General features: G+C 38.2%; 2 protein-coding genes across 5 annotated transcripts in view; both read right to left on the bottom strand.

Annotated features, from left to right (window-relative positions):
• Nucleotides 1-2,675: 2,675 nt before the first annotated feature.
• LOC137209058 (zinc finger protein 300-like) lies at nt 2,676-11,754 on the bottom strand. The gene is given in 2 exon segments (XM_067710166.1): nt 2,676-5,749; nt 5,751-11,754. Coding segments are annotated over 2 exon segments (1,014 nt in total). The 5' UTR covers nt 6,368-11,754; the 3' UTR covers nt 2,676-5,352.
• Nucleotides 2,676-17,697, bottom strand: part of TFAM (transcription factor A, mitochondrial) — a 42,543-nt gene continuing 27,521 nt past the window's right edge. For 2 of the 4 annotated variants that reach the window (XM_067710174.1, XM_067710175.1), the window contains one exon: nt 2,676-2,946. The gene's annotated coding sequence lies outside the window, so the exon portion shown is untranslated. Of the gene's footprint in view, nt 2,947-11,765; nt 11,915-17,697 lie in introns of all 4 variants that reach the window. The other 2 variants (XM_067710172.1, XM_067710173.1) reach the window with 2 other exon arrangements.

The following is a 17,697-nucleotide window of genomic DNA, read 5'->3' as shown; positions in this document are numbered from 1 at the left end:
TTGCATGAAAATGCAGGAAGAACAACAGGGGATGTGTCACATTTCATCAGATCTTAAAGATGCCAATGGATTGACAAGAGAAAACACTTTGTTAATTTTTAAGACACACACCCCCCAGTTTCAGAGATGTGAACATGAAAAAAAAAAGGATATGTTGCAAAATGGTTCCTTTTCAGAATTCAAGGGTTGCCCTAGGATTGATCCTTTACCAGTACTTGACTTGAACAAAGAGCTTTGGAAATTCAATAATTGTATTCAATTGATAATTCTAACACTAACTCAGCGAAGAATCTAGGTTACAGATTACTTGTTGAGTACTTGAGACAAGATTTTACAATTCTTAAAATTCTTACCGGGCTGGTGGCGCAGTGGTTGAGAGTCCGCCTGCCAATGCAGGGGACATGGGTTCGTGCCCCAGTCCGGGGGGATCCCACATGCCGCGGAGCGGCTGGGCCCGTGAGCCATGGCCGCTGAGCCTGCGCGTCCGGAGCCTGTGCTTCGCAACGGGAGAGGCCACAACAGTGAGAGGCCCGCGTACCGCAAAAAAACATGAAAAAAAACAATTCTTACCTATTCGGTAGGTGTTATTTACTTTCTGTGTGGATCATTTAAGATCTTAAGGTCAAAATACTGGTGAATATGTGATCACTCCTTGTAGTCACACTCCTAAATTATAACCTTTTAAATTCTTCCTGTCTCATCCCCCACCCTGATAGCCAGTTAGGGGATAAAATATGGACGTTCACTTTTGCAGCTCCATGACCTTTCTCACTGTACTTTCATTGAAAAGAAAGGCACATAACAGCATGGAGGGCAAGGCTGAACCGTAGGTAATGAGGACCAGGAAAAGTCCAAAGCAACATGCTCGAAGTAGTTGCAAGAGTAAAACTGACATTGAGTTGGTACCTGAGAGCAAGTGATACCAACAAGTAGGTTCAAGAGGTAGAGCTGGGAAAAGCTAAGACATAGGGAGTGTGTGGCAACTGATCGGCAGGGGCTACGAAAATCATTCAGGGTTTAGTCAGCTAAGCAAAATGCTTAAGGGAAAAGGACTAGAAAGTGTGCTTTTGTTAAACATCTCTCTGGACAGCATTAAAATCCTAGAAAGTTTTTACATTTATAATACCACAGCAATGAAGAGAACAAATGAAAAACCACCAGTAAATAGGAGGTCTCAATAAAAATTTGAAATATGGAAGGAGGACAGCTACTGTATCAGAGCAGAAGCAGAGACCATTTATACTACTTGCATTAAGGACAAGAAGGAACCAGCTTGGCTCCAGACTCAGAAATGGTTAATACTGTGGAGGACAGAAGTGAGACATGAAAGGAAAGCAGTGAAATTAGTGGCCAGTCGAATACGGGACATTCCCCTCATTCCATACACACTTGCCCTCCTCCGCAGCCCCTGTGCATTGTCAACCAGGGACTTACCCTCCAGCAAGAGACGGGAAATTTCTTCTCTGTAGAAATGGCCCTGTTGAATGGCCCCTAGAGACCATCCAACAGCAAAGCAGTTATCTTCTAGCTCCAATACATTTATAACAGGGCTTCAAAATTCATGAAATAAAAACATGAAATAGCTGTAGGCAGTTTATCAATTATAGTTAGATATTTCAACACTCTCAGGTAATTGATAGCACAAATGGACAGAAAATGACTATCAACTAACTCAACATTTATAGAATACTCCAACAACAGCATAATACACATTCTTTTCAAGTGCACATAATACGGGCTATAATACAAGTTTCAAACGATTTAAAAGAATGGAAATCATACAAGGTATATTCTAGCACCAGAATAGAATTAAATTAGAAATTGCTAACAGAAAGATACCTGAAGAGTTGAAACAGAAAAAGTCCTTGAAAGGTACAACTACCCAAGTTCACTCAAGAAGAAAGAGAAAACCTGAATAGCCCTATTTAAACGATTTGTAGCTGACAACTTTCCCACAAAAACAAGTACAGGCCAGATGGCACAAGTGAATTCTACCAAACATTTACGGAAGACCTAGTAACAACTGTACACCAACTCTTCTAGGAATAAACATTTTCCAACTTATTTTACGAGTCAACATTACCCACATACCAAAGCCAGACAAAGACATCACAAGAAAAGAAAATCATAGATCAATAACTCTCATGAACATAGATGCAAAAATTCTTTTAAAAAAATAGCAAATTGAAACTTCTAATCTATAAAAGATGGTAATGCATCATGCCCAAATAGGATTTATCCTAGAAATGCAAGGTTGCCTTAGCATTCAAAATCAATGTATTTCATTATATTAACATACTAAAAAAGAAAAACCATATCTTTATAATGTAGAAAAAGCATTTGAAAAAATTCAACACATTCATGATTTAAAACTGTCAATTAATTAGGAATTAAAGGAATCATCCTCAATCTAATAAAGGGCATTTATGGAATAACATATATCTGACATCATATTTTATGGTGAAATAAAGAGCAGTTTCCTCCTAAGACTGGGAACAAGGCAAAGATGTCTACTCACCACTTGTAGTCAACGTTGTCCCAGATGTTTAGCCTGTGCAACAAGGCAATAAAAAGAAAAGACCCCCACCCTCCGCACACCTTGTGCTGCCATCCCAGTGTTACCAAATCAGGTCTGGATGCTTGCTGCTCAGAAATCAATACTCAAGAGAGACAAATGTTGGTAGAAAGGAAAGTTGCTTTTAATCAGAATGCTGGGGAGATGGTGGACTCCCCAAAAACCACCTCCCAAGATTCTGCTCAGCCATGAGAAGTTCTTAAAGGGAAAAGGTAAGTAATCTCAGTTAATCCTTGAGACAGGAGGTCAGAGGCATCGCCATCCCCCACTGAATGCAGGCTTATCATGCAGGCTTGTTGACTTCTTATGATCTTTCTTTCAATACTGTCTTGTTCACACAGTTCGTTCTCGCAAGATTACTGAAGGGGAAGCTAGGGAAGAGATCGGGTCATGTGTTAATTACTTATTCATTTCTACTCTTTGATCTATGGAAAGAACCAACAGATTAGGCAAGGTATTATGTGATCAATAGGGCCAGAGATAAGTAGAGCATGGGGGCACCTGGTTTAAGGTTAGTGACAAGACAAAAGCGGCCTCTGGCAGAGAGCTCTTTCCGGCAAAGAGCTTTTTCCTGCCAAAAGCTGCTTACAAATCCCCACTTGTCAGAACATCATTCCATTTTTATTGGATTATGGTCGAAGGTCTGTCTTCTGTAACTTCATGCTGACATAGGGCACCATATACTTAGAGTGGAAGATGTCGACACGGGTCTGTAGTATGTCTTTACTGACAATTGTAGTTGACCATTTACATATACGGGCAGAACAAGTTACGATTATTTTGATGCCCACAAAGATACAGATTATTATGAGCAACACTGTTAATCCCGTTCTCTTAAGGCCAAGTTCTTGAAATTGTGCTAGCCATAGATCTAGTACTTTTTTGTAAATAAGAGGCAGGGGATATGGAGGGGCCTTTGCCCTTGGCAGGGGGATAGGGGTGGGTGCAGGGTTCTGCTCAGTTCCACCAGTGTGTGCTGCGCACCGGCAGGAGCTAGGTTTGAGGCAACTAGGCTGCGCCTGAGGTTCTGGGCAAGCAGACAGGGCCATGGCCTTGCTGGCTCCAAAAGGGGCACAGAGACCTAGACACAGGAAGGGAGAATGCATGAGGCAGTGGAGACAGAGATTGGAGTTATGCAGCTGTAAGCCAAGGAACACCAAGGATGGAGAGCCACCACCAGAAGCTGAGAGAAAGGCATGGAAGAGATTCTCCCCGTGAGCCTTCAGAGACTGCATGGCCCTGCTGACATCTTGATTTCAGACTTCTAATCACCAGAACTGGAAGAATAATTCCTATTATTTTAACCCACCCAGTTCGTGGTACTTTGTTACTGCAGCCCTGGAAAACGAATATACAGACCTTCAAAAGTGGCCCTGAGACAATTGACTTTTCCATTTGCAAAAAAAAAGAAAGTAGATCACTAATTTATACCATTAAAAAAAAAATTCCAGGGTTTCCCTGGTAACGCAATGGTTGAGAGTCCACCTGCCGATGCAGGGGACATGGGTTCGTGCCCCGATTCGGGAAGATCCCACATGCCGCGGAGCGGCTGGGCCCGTAAGCCATGGCCGATGAGCCTGCGTGTCCGGAGCCTGTGCTCTGCAACGGGAGAGGTCACAACAGTGAGAGGCCTGCGTACCACCAAAAAAAAAAAAATCCAGACAGATTTAAAAATATAAACATGAAAAGCAAAACTTCAGTCTTTTGGAAGAATATCTTTGCAACCTCAGTCTAGAAAAGAATTTCTAGACCTAAGAAAGATTGTTATATTTGCATCAAAACTTAAAACTTCTATACAGTATAATATAGCATAAATAAAATTAAAAGATAAGCCACAGTCTAGGAGAAAGTATTTGTAACCTAATGTAGTCAACAAATAAATATACAAGTTATAAAAACAAATCCTGGAAATGAAAGAACAGATGATCCAATTAAATACATATATATCTCCAAGCTCATGGTATTGTTGCCTGTATTTCAATTATCTGAATGCTGCAGCATATGTTATTTTTCTATCTCTAAAATATAGAGACTCTTTTGAAAAACATAATTATAATACCGGAGAAACTAATAACCCCTGAATATCATGAAATATCTGTGGTCATAGATAACACAGTCAACAGATGCCACAGCCAATGGTGGATACATAAACCTACACATGTGATAAAATTGCACAGAACTAAATATACCTACACATAAATGAGTACAAATAAAATTGAGAAATTCTGAACTAATTGGTGGATTATATCAATAATGTCATTATCCTGGCTGATATTTGTACTGTATTTTTACAAGATGTTACCATTGGGGGAAACAGGGTACAGGGTACATGAGGTCTCTCTGTATTACTTCTTACAACTGCATCTTACAATTTACAATTATCTCAATAAAAATTTCAATTAAAACAAAAAATTACATAGGTATTAAGTATGGGACAACTTATACACTTCATATTCATATTAAAATTATGAAATAAAAACTTTATGAGTTATTAAGCAAATATACATATACTTCCTACAATGCTGCATTCCAATAAGCAAACCTATCATGAAAAGTTTCTCTACATAGCATACTTATACATATTCTGCAAAAGGCCTCCTTTTTAAACTTTTTTTGACACTGTAACATCTTCAAAATATTAATAAAGTTATCAAATATTATTTGTTACTCAATGAAATGTCACTTCTAGGCAAAAGGTTTCTCATATATACTGGGTCCCCCACCTCAGTCCCAGGTTGTTTCTGCTATGCAATGAGTCCAACAAGAGGGTGAAGGTTTCAGGATGTTGACAGGGGTTTCTTCTTAGTGCTGTTTCTCTGCTGTTTACTGAAATCGAGATGCTGGTGAAAGGTTCCATTACACCTGTACTGTTTCTCCCTAGTGTGTTCTCTGATGTGTTGTGAGGAATGACTCTGGTAGAAGGTTTTCCCACATTGGTTACATTCATAGGGTTTCTCCCCTGTGTGGGTTCTCTGATGTACTGTGAGGGATGATTTATGGTAGAAAGTTTTCCCACACTCATTACATTTATAAGGCTTCTCTCCTGTGTGTGTTCTCTGATGTTCCCTCAGTTTCAACTTCACAGAGAAGGATTTTCCACATTTGTGACATCCATAGGGTTTCTCTCCTGTGTGAGTCCTCTGATGATTAATGAAGTTTGACTTCTGGGAGAAATTCCTTACATTCATAGGGTTTCTCCCCGGTATGTATTCCCTTAGGTACTGTGAGAGCTGACCTATCACTGAAGGCTTTCTGAGATTCATTACACTCATAGGGTTTCTCCCCTCTGTGTGTTCGCTGATGTACATGGAGATTTGACTTCTCACAGAAATTTTTTCCACATTCATTACATTCACAGGGTTTCTCCCCTGTGTGTGTTCTCTGATGTACTGCGAGGCCTGACCTATACCCAAAGGTTTTCCCACATTTGGTGCATTCATAGCATTTCTCCCCTCTGTGTATCCTCTGATGTAGGATGAGAGATGACTTATGGCTGAAGGTTTTGCCACATTCACTACATTCATAGAGTTTTTCTCTTACATCTGTTTTCTGATATGTAGGAAGCTTTGGCTTCTTGTAAAATGCAGTAGCACACTGATTAATTTTATAGACTTCTTTCCCTATAAGTGTTTCTTGATGCTGCAAGAAATTTGGGTTCTTGCAGAATACTTCCCAATCTTCATAACAGTTAAAGGTTTTCTCTCCTTTATAAATTCGCTGAAGGAGTGACTTCTTTCTGAAACTATTCACTTTCAATACACTCACAGTATCTCTTCCCCATGATAACTCCATAGTGCTTATTTAAAGTTGACTTCTCACCAACAGACCACCTCCCACAATCATTCAATTCATAGTGATTCTCCCTTGTATGAGTTCCCTGATGAATGTTGGTCTATCAGAAAAGGCTTTGACATGTTCATTACCTCCATAGGGCTTCTCCCATGAGCTTGCTCTCTTATGGGTAATGAAAGTTGCCCCCTCATTGAAGGCTTTCCCACATTCACTATATTCAGAAGAAAGCTTCAGAGTTTGAGTATCTTGATGCTGAAGTATGTCCTTATTTTGACTAATGGCTTTTCCAGTTCTATCATATTCTAAAGATTTCTCTCTAGAATGACCTGTGCTTTGTACAGAGGAGTAATTTCCCATGTGTATTAAACTCATAAGGCTGCCTTACAAAGGAGTGTCTATTACTAATGATTAGTTCTGAAAGAGAATCCAAATTCATTCCATATGAGTCATATTTACCAGGTATTTTTCTTGATAAAATAGAGTTTGTACCCAGAGAAAATGCTTTTCCTAATACACTATTTCTCTCTTTAGTCAGTGTTTTGTTGTTGACAAAATCAACTTTCCACCAATGCTGGTCTTCCTTTTCCTGGCTCTTCTCCATCAGGTCAACTATGCAGAAGTATAGAAATGAAAATAATTTGCCATAGTTTATACATGTTAATATATTTCTTATGAAGAGAAGACATATTCATATGTCTTATTCTAGCCCAGTCATTTGCTATGAAAGTAATCTCAAGGGCATACTGCCTTGCTCCTCTAGGTTTGAAAAATAAATAAATAACTTGCAGTAGTGAAAAATGGGGAATCTGGCGACAAAATGCAATAATTTGACACTTCAAAAAGGTTTAGTGTGGTGATCATTTTGCAATATATACAAATATCAAATCATTACATTGTACACCTGACACTAAAATGTTGTATGCCAATTATACCTGAATTTAACTGTGACATTCAAAAATAGAGAATTCGAAATAAACACAAACAATAAATTTAAAATGTTTGAATGACTGCTTAATCTTGGGGTGGGGAACTTACAGGTAATAGAATCAGCCTAACAACTCAACAAATATTAAGTAGAATCACAAGGAAAATTAATAGACAATGATGGTAAGGGGAGATATCAAGGAACAATTAGACTCGGAACAATTAAATCAGGGCCTAGTCGTTATCAAAGCAAGAGCCTCACTAATGTACATGCTTACAACCTCATCCTCCTCTTTTCTATTCCACATAACACCACCAAATTAAATTTCAGAAAGTACTCATTTTCATTAAGGAAAACTATTGCCTAGGCTATATTTGCATTCTCATGGGGATTCACAATGAATAGTAGTGCCTAAATGAAGTATACATTCAGGCTATTCTTACAACAGGATCAGAGGCACATCTTTATTCATCTAGCATATCATCTAAAACTTACAGTCTGGGGACTTCCCTGGTGGTGCAGTGGCTAAGAATCTGCCTGCCAATGCAGGGGACACAGGTTTGAGCCCTGGTCCAGGAAGATCCCACATGCTGCGGAGCAACTAAGCCTGTGCGCCACAACTACTGAGCCTACGCTCTAGAGCCTGCAAGCCACAACTACTGAAGCCCACGTGCCTAGAGCCTGTGCTCCGCAACAAGAGAAGCCACCGCAATGAGAAGGCCGTGTGCCACAACCAAGAGTAACCCCCACTCGCCACATCTAGAGAAAGCCTGTGTGCAGCAACAAAGACCCAATGCAGCCAAAAATAAATTAAATAAATAAATAAATAAATAAAATTTATTAAAAAAAAACTTACAGTCTGAATTTCACTTATACAATCAATTATCCACCGTTATTAGGGTCTAGAGTACTTTTCCCTATCTCTTTACACTCATCTTCTGATTTGTCTAATAATTGTGGAAAGTATCCTTATGTCAATTTTCTGCCCTTTGCAATTAAAGGCAGAAAATAAAAATTCTAAATTCTCAACTATATTCAATGAAATCTAAAGAAAGAAAGAAAGAACAAATAAGGGGGACTTCCCTGGCGGTGCAGCAGTTAAGAATCCACCTGTCAATGCAGGGGACATGGGTTCAATCCCTGGTCCAGGAAGATTCCACGTGCCATGGAGCAACTAAGCCCATGCACCACAACTACTGAACCCACAAGCCACAACTACTGAAGGCTGCATGCCTAGAGCCCATGCTCTGCAACAAGAGAAGCCCGCGCAGCTGCTAGCTGTGACTAGAGAAAGCCCGCATGTAGCAACAAAGACCCAATGCAGCCAAAAAATAAATAAATAAAATTTTAAAAAGAAACAACAAATAAGGTCTCCAGATTTCTTTCATCCCTTCATTACAGCTGAAGCAATACTTCAGAGAACTGAATAAGAAAACTGAAGGATGATATAATGGTGAGGATTTACCTCACTATTGCATTATCCTTCCAAGAAATTCCATCATTCATTTTCTTATATTTTAGTGTATTTTAGCACTATTGAACATAACTGATGAGTAATGTTGGAATAATTGCTAGGGGGATGAAGTAGCAAAACATTTCAAAATACTTTAAAATAAGATCACAACAATCCCATATTTCTTAGATTTATAAATGGGACCAAGTCACCCATGTGGAAATTGCAAGATAAACTGAGTTTTATTCCATTTAAAAATATAAGTAAATTTTCTCTTTGTTCATTCAAGTTAAAATTTTATTTTAATTTATAAGAAATTATGAAAGTCATAAAACAACAACCCTTGCAAATAATTAGAACTGTTTCAAAAAGAAATTCAAAAACAAAAATTGGGTACACTGGATCCCTGATGGTATACCAACGGTTAATATTCTATTTTGTTTAATATTTGAAGTATATCACTATTCCTTTCTACATTCCAATAATGGAATACAGTCCATTATTTCTTTTTATATTACATATGTACTTTTCAAACACCATATACCTATATTTGTAAAAAATCCAAATTGACAATATCTGTCTTTTAACAAGAGGTTTTAGTCCTTTTGAATGTATTGTAATTACTAAAATATCTAGGTTGGTTTCCTTCATTTCACTTACAGTTTCCACTTATTCTAATTTTTACTGCTTTTCCCCTCTCTTTCATTGTTCTTTTTTGGTCTGATCTAATATATGTATATTTTTTCTTTTCTATTTTCTTACCTTCAAAAGTTTAGAAGTTATACATTACTTTCTGCTAGCATTTACTCATTAAATTTTACCATTCATATTTAACTCAACAACACTTCTAAAAAATAAAAGGATTTTAGAACACCAGTCTGGTCAACTGATAAATTATTTACATGCTATTGTTTTTCAATATTTTATTTTTGTTGTTTGTATACTCAACAGAACATTGCTACTACAGATCTTCCTTGCCTTACAATGAGGTTATGTCCCCATAAACCTATTGTAACTTGGCAATATCAAAAGTCAAAAATGCATATAATACCCCTAATCTACTGACCTCATAGCTTAGACTAGCCTACCTTAAACGTGCCCAGAACATTTACATTAGCCTAGAGTTGGGCAAAATCATCTAATGCAAAGCCTATTTTATAATAGCGTTGAATATCTCATGCAGTTCACTGAATACTGTACTAACAGTTGTATGGGTACAGGATGGTTGTAAGGTTGTTCACCCTCGTGGTCATGTGGCTGACTGGAAGCTATGGCTCACTGCTGCTACCCAGCATCACAAGAGAGTATCTTACCACCACATATCGCTGGCCCAGGGAAAAGATCAAAATTCAAAGTACAATTTTCAGTGAATGGGTATTGCTTTTGAACCCATGAAGTCAAAAAATCATGAGTTGAATCACTGTAATTTGGGGATCATCTGTAATTTATACAGATAATATTTGTATAAACGTACCCATATCTTTACTTGTTTCCTCCCAGAACTGCTTCTGTTCAAGTTCCCCTGTCTGAGTTAAAGGTACTACCAGACATCTAGTGCCTCAGGAAAAAAAACCTTTCAGTTTTTCTCTTGATTATTCTTTTTCTCATACCCATAATCCAATCTAACAACAAATCCTGTTTTGGCTACAACTTCAAAATACATCAAGAATCCAATCATGTCACTTTACTTTCTATTTCCAAGCCGGTATTAAGGCACCACAATCCCTCACATGGAGAACTGCTAACTGCTCTCCTTGACTTTACTCATCCCTCCTCCCCACCCCCTCTGTCAACATTTCCACTGTAGAGCAGCCAGGGGTATACATGAAGCAAATCAGAACATGTGCTCCTTTGCTCAAAACCTTCCAATGACTCCATCTCAATTAGAATTAAGGAGCTTTCGGGACTTCCCTGGTGGTCCAGTGGTAAAGAATCCACCTTCCAATGCAGGGGATGCGGGTTCAATCCCTGGTCAGGGAACTAAGATCCCACATGCCGTGGGGCAACATGCCACAATGTGCCCGCGTGCCACAACTACTGAGCTCACGCACCTCAACTAGAGCCTGCATGCTGCAAACTACAGAGCCCATGCACTCTGGAACCTGCGCGCCACAACTACAGAGGCCATGCGTCCTGGAGCCTGCAAGCCACACCTAGAGAAGAGAAAACCCACCGCCACAACTAGAGAGAGGCCTGTGCACAACAACAAAGAGCCCACACACCACAATGAAAGATCCCACGCGCCTCAATAAAGATCCTGCGTGCCACAAATAAGACCTGATGCAGCAAAAAAAAAATTAAATAAATAAATAATAAATAAATCTTTAAAAAAAAAAAGAATTAAGGAGCTTTCGATAGCCAGTAAAGCCAAATACTGGCACCAACTACCTCTCTGATATCATCTCTAACTCTCTGATCTCTATTCACCCTGGCAAATGCTATCCTGTTCTGCAGACACTAAACACTCTGGCCTCAAGTTCATGGCACAGGGTATACCATCTGGCTGGAATATTCAAAATCCACTGGCCCCCTCCATTCAGATCTGTGTTAATTATAATATTGATCTTAAAGAGGCTCTTTCCTGATCACTTTCATAAAGAGTACCACATTTCATTCTCTTTTGCCACTAAAATGCAGTCATTATATTGTTAGCAGTTGCAACCCCAGCACACAGACAAACCTGGCATATGGTAGATGTCAAATTAATACTTAGTGAATTAATACATAATATATGATTAAAAGATGACAAATGAAATTGATGTAGAAAGAATAACAAATATTTAAAATGAGAGAGGCAAGGATTGGATTTTTGGAAGAAAACCCAAAAAGAAACCATTTAGCTCTTATCCGCCAGGGTGATATATGCATCTGAGGCACGAAGGCCAATTATTCTTGGTCACTTCCAAAGTTCTATTAACTCTAAAAAAAATTTCCTAAAAAATCTCAAACATGCCAACATCTGAACTAACTCCCTGGGATCCAGTTTCTCCCAGGTTACAGTAAAGTCTATGCTAACTCACCTGGGTGGCTCTGACTTTGGGACTCTTCCTCTAACATCCATGGCTCTTCTCCTTGCTCCAATTTGAAAATCACCTCTGGTTTGGTAACACAATACCTTGTGAATGGAAAATGACACAGGACTTGGACCAGGTGGCCTGAGGTTCAGGACCTTTAAAGGAGGACAAAGTTAGCCTGCACGAAAATAAATCCACTGGAACATTTCACTGAGGAAGAGAACACAAGTGTTCTTTGTAGTGCCCGAAAGGGATCACCTTTGACTCCTGAATTTCAAATCTATAAATTATTAATCTCTACAAAGAAACCACCTATATCAGCAGCTAAAAAGGAAACAAATATTGTTTGGAGTTACAAATTATACAATCCCTACCCACTGAGATGAGGTGGCTATAGTTCTCCAGCATCATGTCCCTGTCCAGGGTCCTCTGAGCAGGGTCCAGGTGCTGCCACTCCTCCTGAGTGAAGCCCATACTCACATCCTCAAATGACACTGGCCCCTGAAACAGCACATCTGTGTTCAATCTACAGTGACCAGAACTGAATAGCATGCAATATGTTGGGGATCTAACACCTGGTCATGTTCACAATTAATAGTTGAAGAGAAAATGCAATGTAGGATCCCTTCTCTCAGTACTATATGTTGTGGGAAAATGAGGAATCATGGTATAAGGTCTGGCCAGTGTATTAATTTCTTAATTCATACAAAGAGCATAGGAGTTCCTGCCAGTGTTCCAGGAACTGTCCCAATTTCTGGGAATACAAAGAAAAATAAAAGGTTAATCCTGCTCTCAAGGAGTTTATATTCAGGTCAGAAAACATATTTAAACATAAATATCTGCAATAAATTTTATAGAAGCAATGATAAAAAGTCTCTGAAAGGTAAATGGGTAGTTGCAAAGGGGGAAGAAATGTTAAGTTTTATTTTGTATTATCAGGTTGAGTTTTATGGAGGAGTAAAGTATTAAGTCTTGACACATGAATCACATATTCTTTATAAATATGGGCCAACGACACAAAAAAAGGCATGGAAGCATTAAAAAATACTTGATAAATTTGAAAACACATGGCTCAAAAAAAAAAAGAATACTTGATAAGTTAATGGAACTATACAGTAGGAGAAAAGGGTTTGAGATGTATTAAGATAAAGCCTCACAGACATAATTAAGAGCAAGATTATAAGCAAGATTACAAGTTATTGTGGATATGTCCTCCAGCCTAAGGGTTTCAAAACATTTGATCATTTACCCCTTAATTAAAGTTTGAGCACTCATCCAGCATGGCTATTTATATCTTTATATGTACATGAAATCTCATTCTTATTTTTAAAACACAAATATCTGAACATCGATATGCTAATAATTCCTTCCCACATTCCAATAGCTTTTCTTGGGTACTCCCTGGGGCAGTGTTCTCAAAGTGTGGTCCATAAGTCAACAACATCAGCATCAGCTGGGAACTTGTTAGAAATGCAAAATTCTCAAGCCCCATTCCAGACCTACTATGATAGCCAGTGTCCAAGATGGTCATCACCTCCTCCCCCAATGCCCTTGTACAATCCTCTCCCACATTAAATAGGGCTGACCTCTGTAACCAATAGAATCTTGCAGAAATAACAGAGTATGACCAATGAGGCCAAGTCACAGAAGAACACTGCTGCTTCCACTTTGTTCTTTCATGGATCACTTTCTCTGGGTAAAGCCAGCGGCCATATCATGAGGACACTCAAGCAGCCCTATGGAGAAGTCTACATGGGGAAAAAAATGAGGTCTCCTGTCAAACATCAATACTAATTTGCTAGCCATGTGAGTGAGCCATCACAGAAGCCAATCCTCCAGCCCCAGTCATGCCTTCAGATGGCTGCAGCCTCATGAGACCCCTACGTGAGACAATAAGTGTTGCGTGTTGCCTTTAAGCTGTGAAATATTGCAGTGCTTTCTTATGCAGCATTAGATTAAGGCATCTACAGAAACAGATACTCTGGGCATGGGACTTAGTGAACAGTGTTTTAATAAGCCCTCTAGGTATGAGACACCAAAGCTGAAAAACCAGTGATCTAGGGAAGTCAAAAACAAGGACACTAAAGGAATTTGAAGGCTCTGGCGCCTACAGCTACAACAAACATTAAACACAGCCCAACTCCTAGCCAGACTAACACAAATCCTCACACTAAAAATTTATTTACCTCAGTTCTATCACCAGATACATGTCCAGCTCTCAAAAAACAATTGCAATACATACCAAAAAGTAATAAAAAACACACGAAGAAGAGACAAAGTAATAATCAGAACCAGACTCAGATACAACACAAATGTTGGAATTATCAGACAGGGAGTGTAAAATAACGATAATTAACATGTTAAAGAGTTGAATGAAAAAAATTAGACAACATTCAAGTATAAATGAGTCATATAAGCAGAGAAATAGAAATTCTAGAAAAAAATCTAAAGTAAATGCTCCAAGTCCTCTGATGGACTCATCACACAACAGGCCAAGGAAACAACCAGTGAACTTGAAAATAGGTCAACAAAAACTTCACAGACTGAAATGTGAAAAGAAAACGAATGAAAAAAACAGAACATCCAAGAACTGTGGCACAACATTAAAACGCATAATATATGCATAATTATAATACCAGAAGATGAAGGAACAGAGCAGAAGAAATACCTGAAGTAGTAATAACCAAACATTCCAAAATTAATGAAAAATCCAGGAAACTCAGAGAATATCAAGCAAGATAAATGCCCCCAAAACCACATCTCAACCTGTCTTACTCAAACTGCAGAAAACCAAATACAAAAGATCTTGAAAAAAGCAAAGAAGGGGTGGGGGTGGTATTGGGCCCCAGGGGTTGGTGGAATGTGAACCTTACCTACAAAGGAACAACGATAAGAATTACAACCGACTTCTCAGAATCCAAGCCAGAATCCAATGCAAGCAAGGAGAGAATGGAGTGAAATATCTAAAGTGTTGAAGGAAGAAAACCACCAACCCAGAATTAATGAAAAGACACACTGAGGCATACATTTATATAATTCTGAATGACAAGGATAAACTCTTAAGAGCTTCTAGATGAAAGAACAGCTGACTCACAAAGTAAAGAAAAGCATCCTAGCTTCAGACTTCTCCTCTGCAGGGGTGAAAGCAAAAAGACAATGAGATTATGAGAAAAGAATTTCAATCCAGGAATATTATACATAAATAAATTGTCTTTCATATGACAGGCCCAAAACCAGATGTGTTCAAATGAGCAGGGCCTCGAGGAATAAATCACCCCTGTAATCTCTGCAGAGAAAACACTAAGGAGGTACTAACAAGCTGCCAAGCAAGTCTCAAGCAAGGGGAAGGAGTGAGAAACAATAGAGCTTGTTATTGAAACATGGTTACAACTAGATGGATAATATTAACATGATTTGAAATGTATAACATAATATTAAAGAAGACCTCCTGAAACAGAAGAGACTCTCCGTAAGAACAGAGCCAGTAATATACTGATAAATTATTAAAATGGGGCTTCCCTGGTGGCGCAGTGGTTGAGAGTCCGCCTGCCGATGCAGGGGGCACGGGTTCATGCCCCGGTCCGGGAGGATCCCACATGCCGCGGAGCAGCTAGGCCCATGAGCCATGGCCCCTGAGCCTGCGCGTCCGGAGCGCGTGCTCCGCAACGAGAGAGGCCACAACAGTGAGAGGCCCGCGTACCGTAAAAAAAAAAAAAAAAATTATTAAAATGGAGCCTGGGTGTGGGGAGGAGTAATGGGTGGATTGAAACTTTCGAAGGTCATCTAAGAGGGGCTGGAGGAAGAGCAGTAGCAATAACTACACCATGGAGCAGCAGAAGAGCAACAAAGTAATCTGATATGTTAGTAGATATGGCTCAGTTATAATATTTAGGTGTGGATTGGTAGCTATGAGAACTAAAAATCAGAAAACTACCAAATTAACAGAGAAGAAAAATGAAGCAATGACAAATTTGAATATACCAGAAAAAGTAAAGATTCTAAAGAAGTATAATTAATAGTATAAATTATGATATATATTGCATTATGTTATACTCAAAAATAATATGTAGTAAACTAAGACAGATATATAAAACCAAATATACGAATTATCACAGAAAATGGGAATGGATATATTTCTTATGCAAGACTAACATGCCATATTAGTCTTTAAAAAAAACCCAAATGTTGCCATTTGTTGTTTACAAAAAATAAATCTAAAACAAAGTGATAAAGAATGGTTAAAAAAGAAGGAACGGACAAAATACTACAAGAAAACGCAAATAAAAGGAAGCAAGCATGGTCTTATTTATATCAGATTAAGCAGAATTTGCAGCCTTAAACTTCAATGGGGCAAAGGCAGATACCATGTAACGATAAATGGTAAAAATTAATCAAGGTTTAAGTCAAATCTGTATATGTCCAAATAGATAAAAGAAAAACTGCTACAGTTACAAGATAATTTGGTTAAAGAAAACAAACCACAATCACGGTAAGAGGCAATATATCTCTATCAACAAGAAAGGACTATCAAATGGAGTTTGTTGAACTCACGTGTTCAGGTAATTACTAATGATAGTTAAAATTCAGTTACTTAGAAAAATGTCTTTCATACAATATTTTAAATACATACTATCTCATACTCAGGACAAACCTATAACATAGATACTATTTTTCCCATTTAACAGATAAGAAAATTGAGGCAGAAAGAGGTTACCCAACTTCCCAGAGTCACCCTAAATTTGAACTAGGTCATCTGAAAATAAAGCACCACTTATAATCGTTATGTTATGCTGTGCTTTCAGAGACAATATTGCTAAACCCTACAAATCAGAGGTTTTACAAGCTACTTTGTCTGATTATGACCTATAAAGCCAAAATTTTAAAAACTCACTAAAAAGTCATTAACTCATAAAATAAGACATTCTCCAAATTAAAAACTTTAGATCAAAGAAAAGTAACCAACATCCAAATTACTACTGTCCTAGAAAGAAACAAAGGGGGAAATTCATTACATGAAAACTTAAGACCTAAAAATAAAGCTGTCACAGAGAAAAATTGTCTTTAACTTATTTTTTAAATAAAGACTGAAAATAATTATGAACTTCATGTTTAGCTGAAAGAAATATGAAAAATAAAAAACAAATCAAAAAAGTATGAAAAAATAAGGATAAAATCTTAAGTGAATAAAATTAAAATAAAGCCAAAATAAATGAGGAAGACTAAATTAAACCAAAAGCATTTTTTTTCAGTATGTCTCATACATAAAATGGGCAAAACTGGGGTTGGGGGGGGAAGAAAACTAACATAAAACTTTAAGACAATTTAATTTAGCAAACAATTTTTTTGGTTGTTGTGCCTAAAAATTTTTACAAGAGGGGAAGGAAATATACCGGATATAATGTTTTTTGGGGGTTTTTTTTGGTTGTTTTTTAGAAGATGTTGGGGGTAGGAGTTTATTAATTAATTTATTTATTTTTGCTGTGTTGGGTCTTCGTTTCTGTGCAAGGGCTTTCTCTAGTTGTGGCAAGCGGGGGCCACTCTTCATCGCGGTGCGCGGGCCTCTCACTATCGCGGCCTCTCTTGTTGCGGAGCACAGGCTCCAGACGCGCAGGCTCAGTAATTGTGGCTCACGGGCCCAGCTGCTCTGCAGCATGTGGGATCTTCCCAGACCAGGGCTCGAACCCGTGTCCCCTGCATTAGCAGGCAGATTCTCAACCACTGTGCCACCAGGGAAGCCCCGGATATAATGTTTTTAATTCAAAAGGGGAAAAAGGTATGTTCAAAATAAAAACTATAAAGGGATATTACTTTTTATTACAAAGCTCCTCTAATCAAAAGAAAAATACATCAGTGACAAGAAAAAGTCCCAGAATTGAGTCAAATATATGTACAGTGCCTACTTGTAAAAAAAAAATTATACCTCACACTATATAAAAAT

The sequence above is a fragment of the Pseudorca crassidens genome, chromosome 16 (assembly GCF_039906515.1).
Source record: "Pseudorca crassidens isolate mPseCra1 chromosome 16, mPseCra1.hap1, whole genome shotgun sequence".
Taxonomy (NCBI): Eukaryota; Metazoa; Chordata; class Mammalia; order Artiodactyla; family Delphinidae; genus Pseudorca; species Pseudorca crassidens.
The sequence above is the reverse complement of the archived record's forward strand: the minus strand, read 5'-3'. Positions and strand labels throughout refer to the sequence as shown.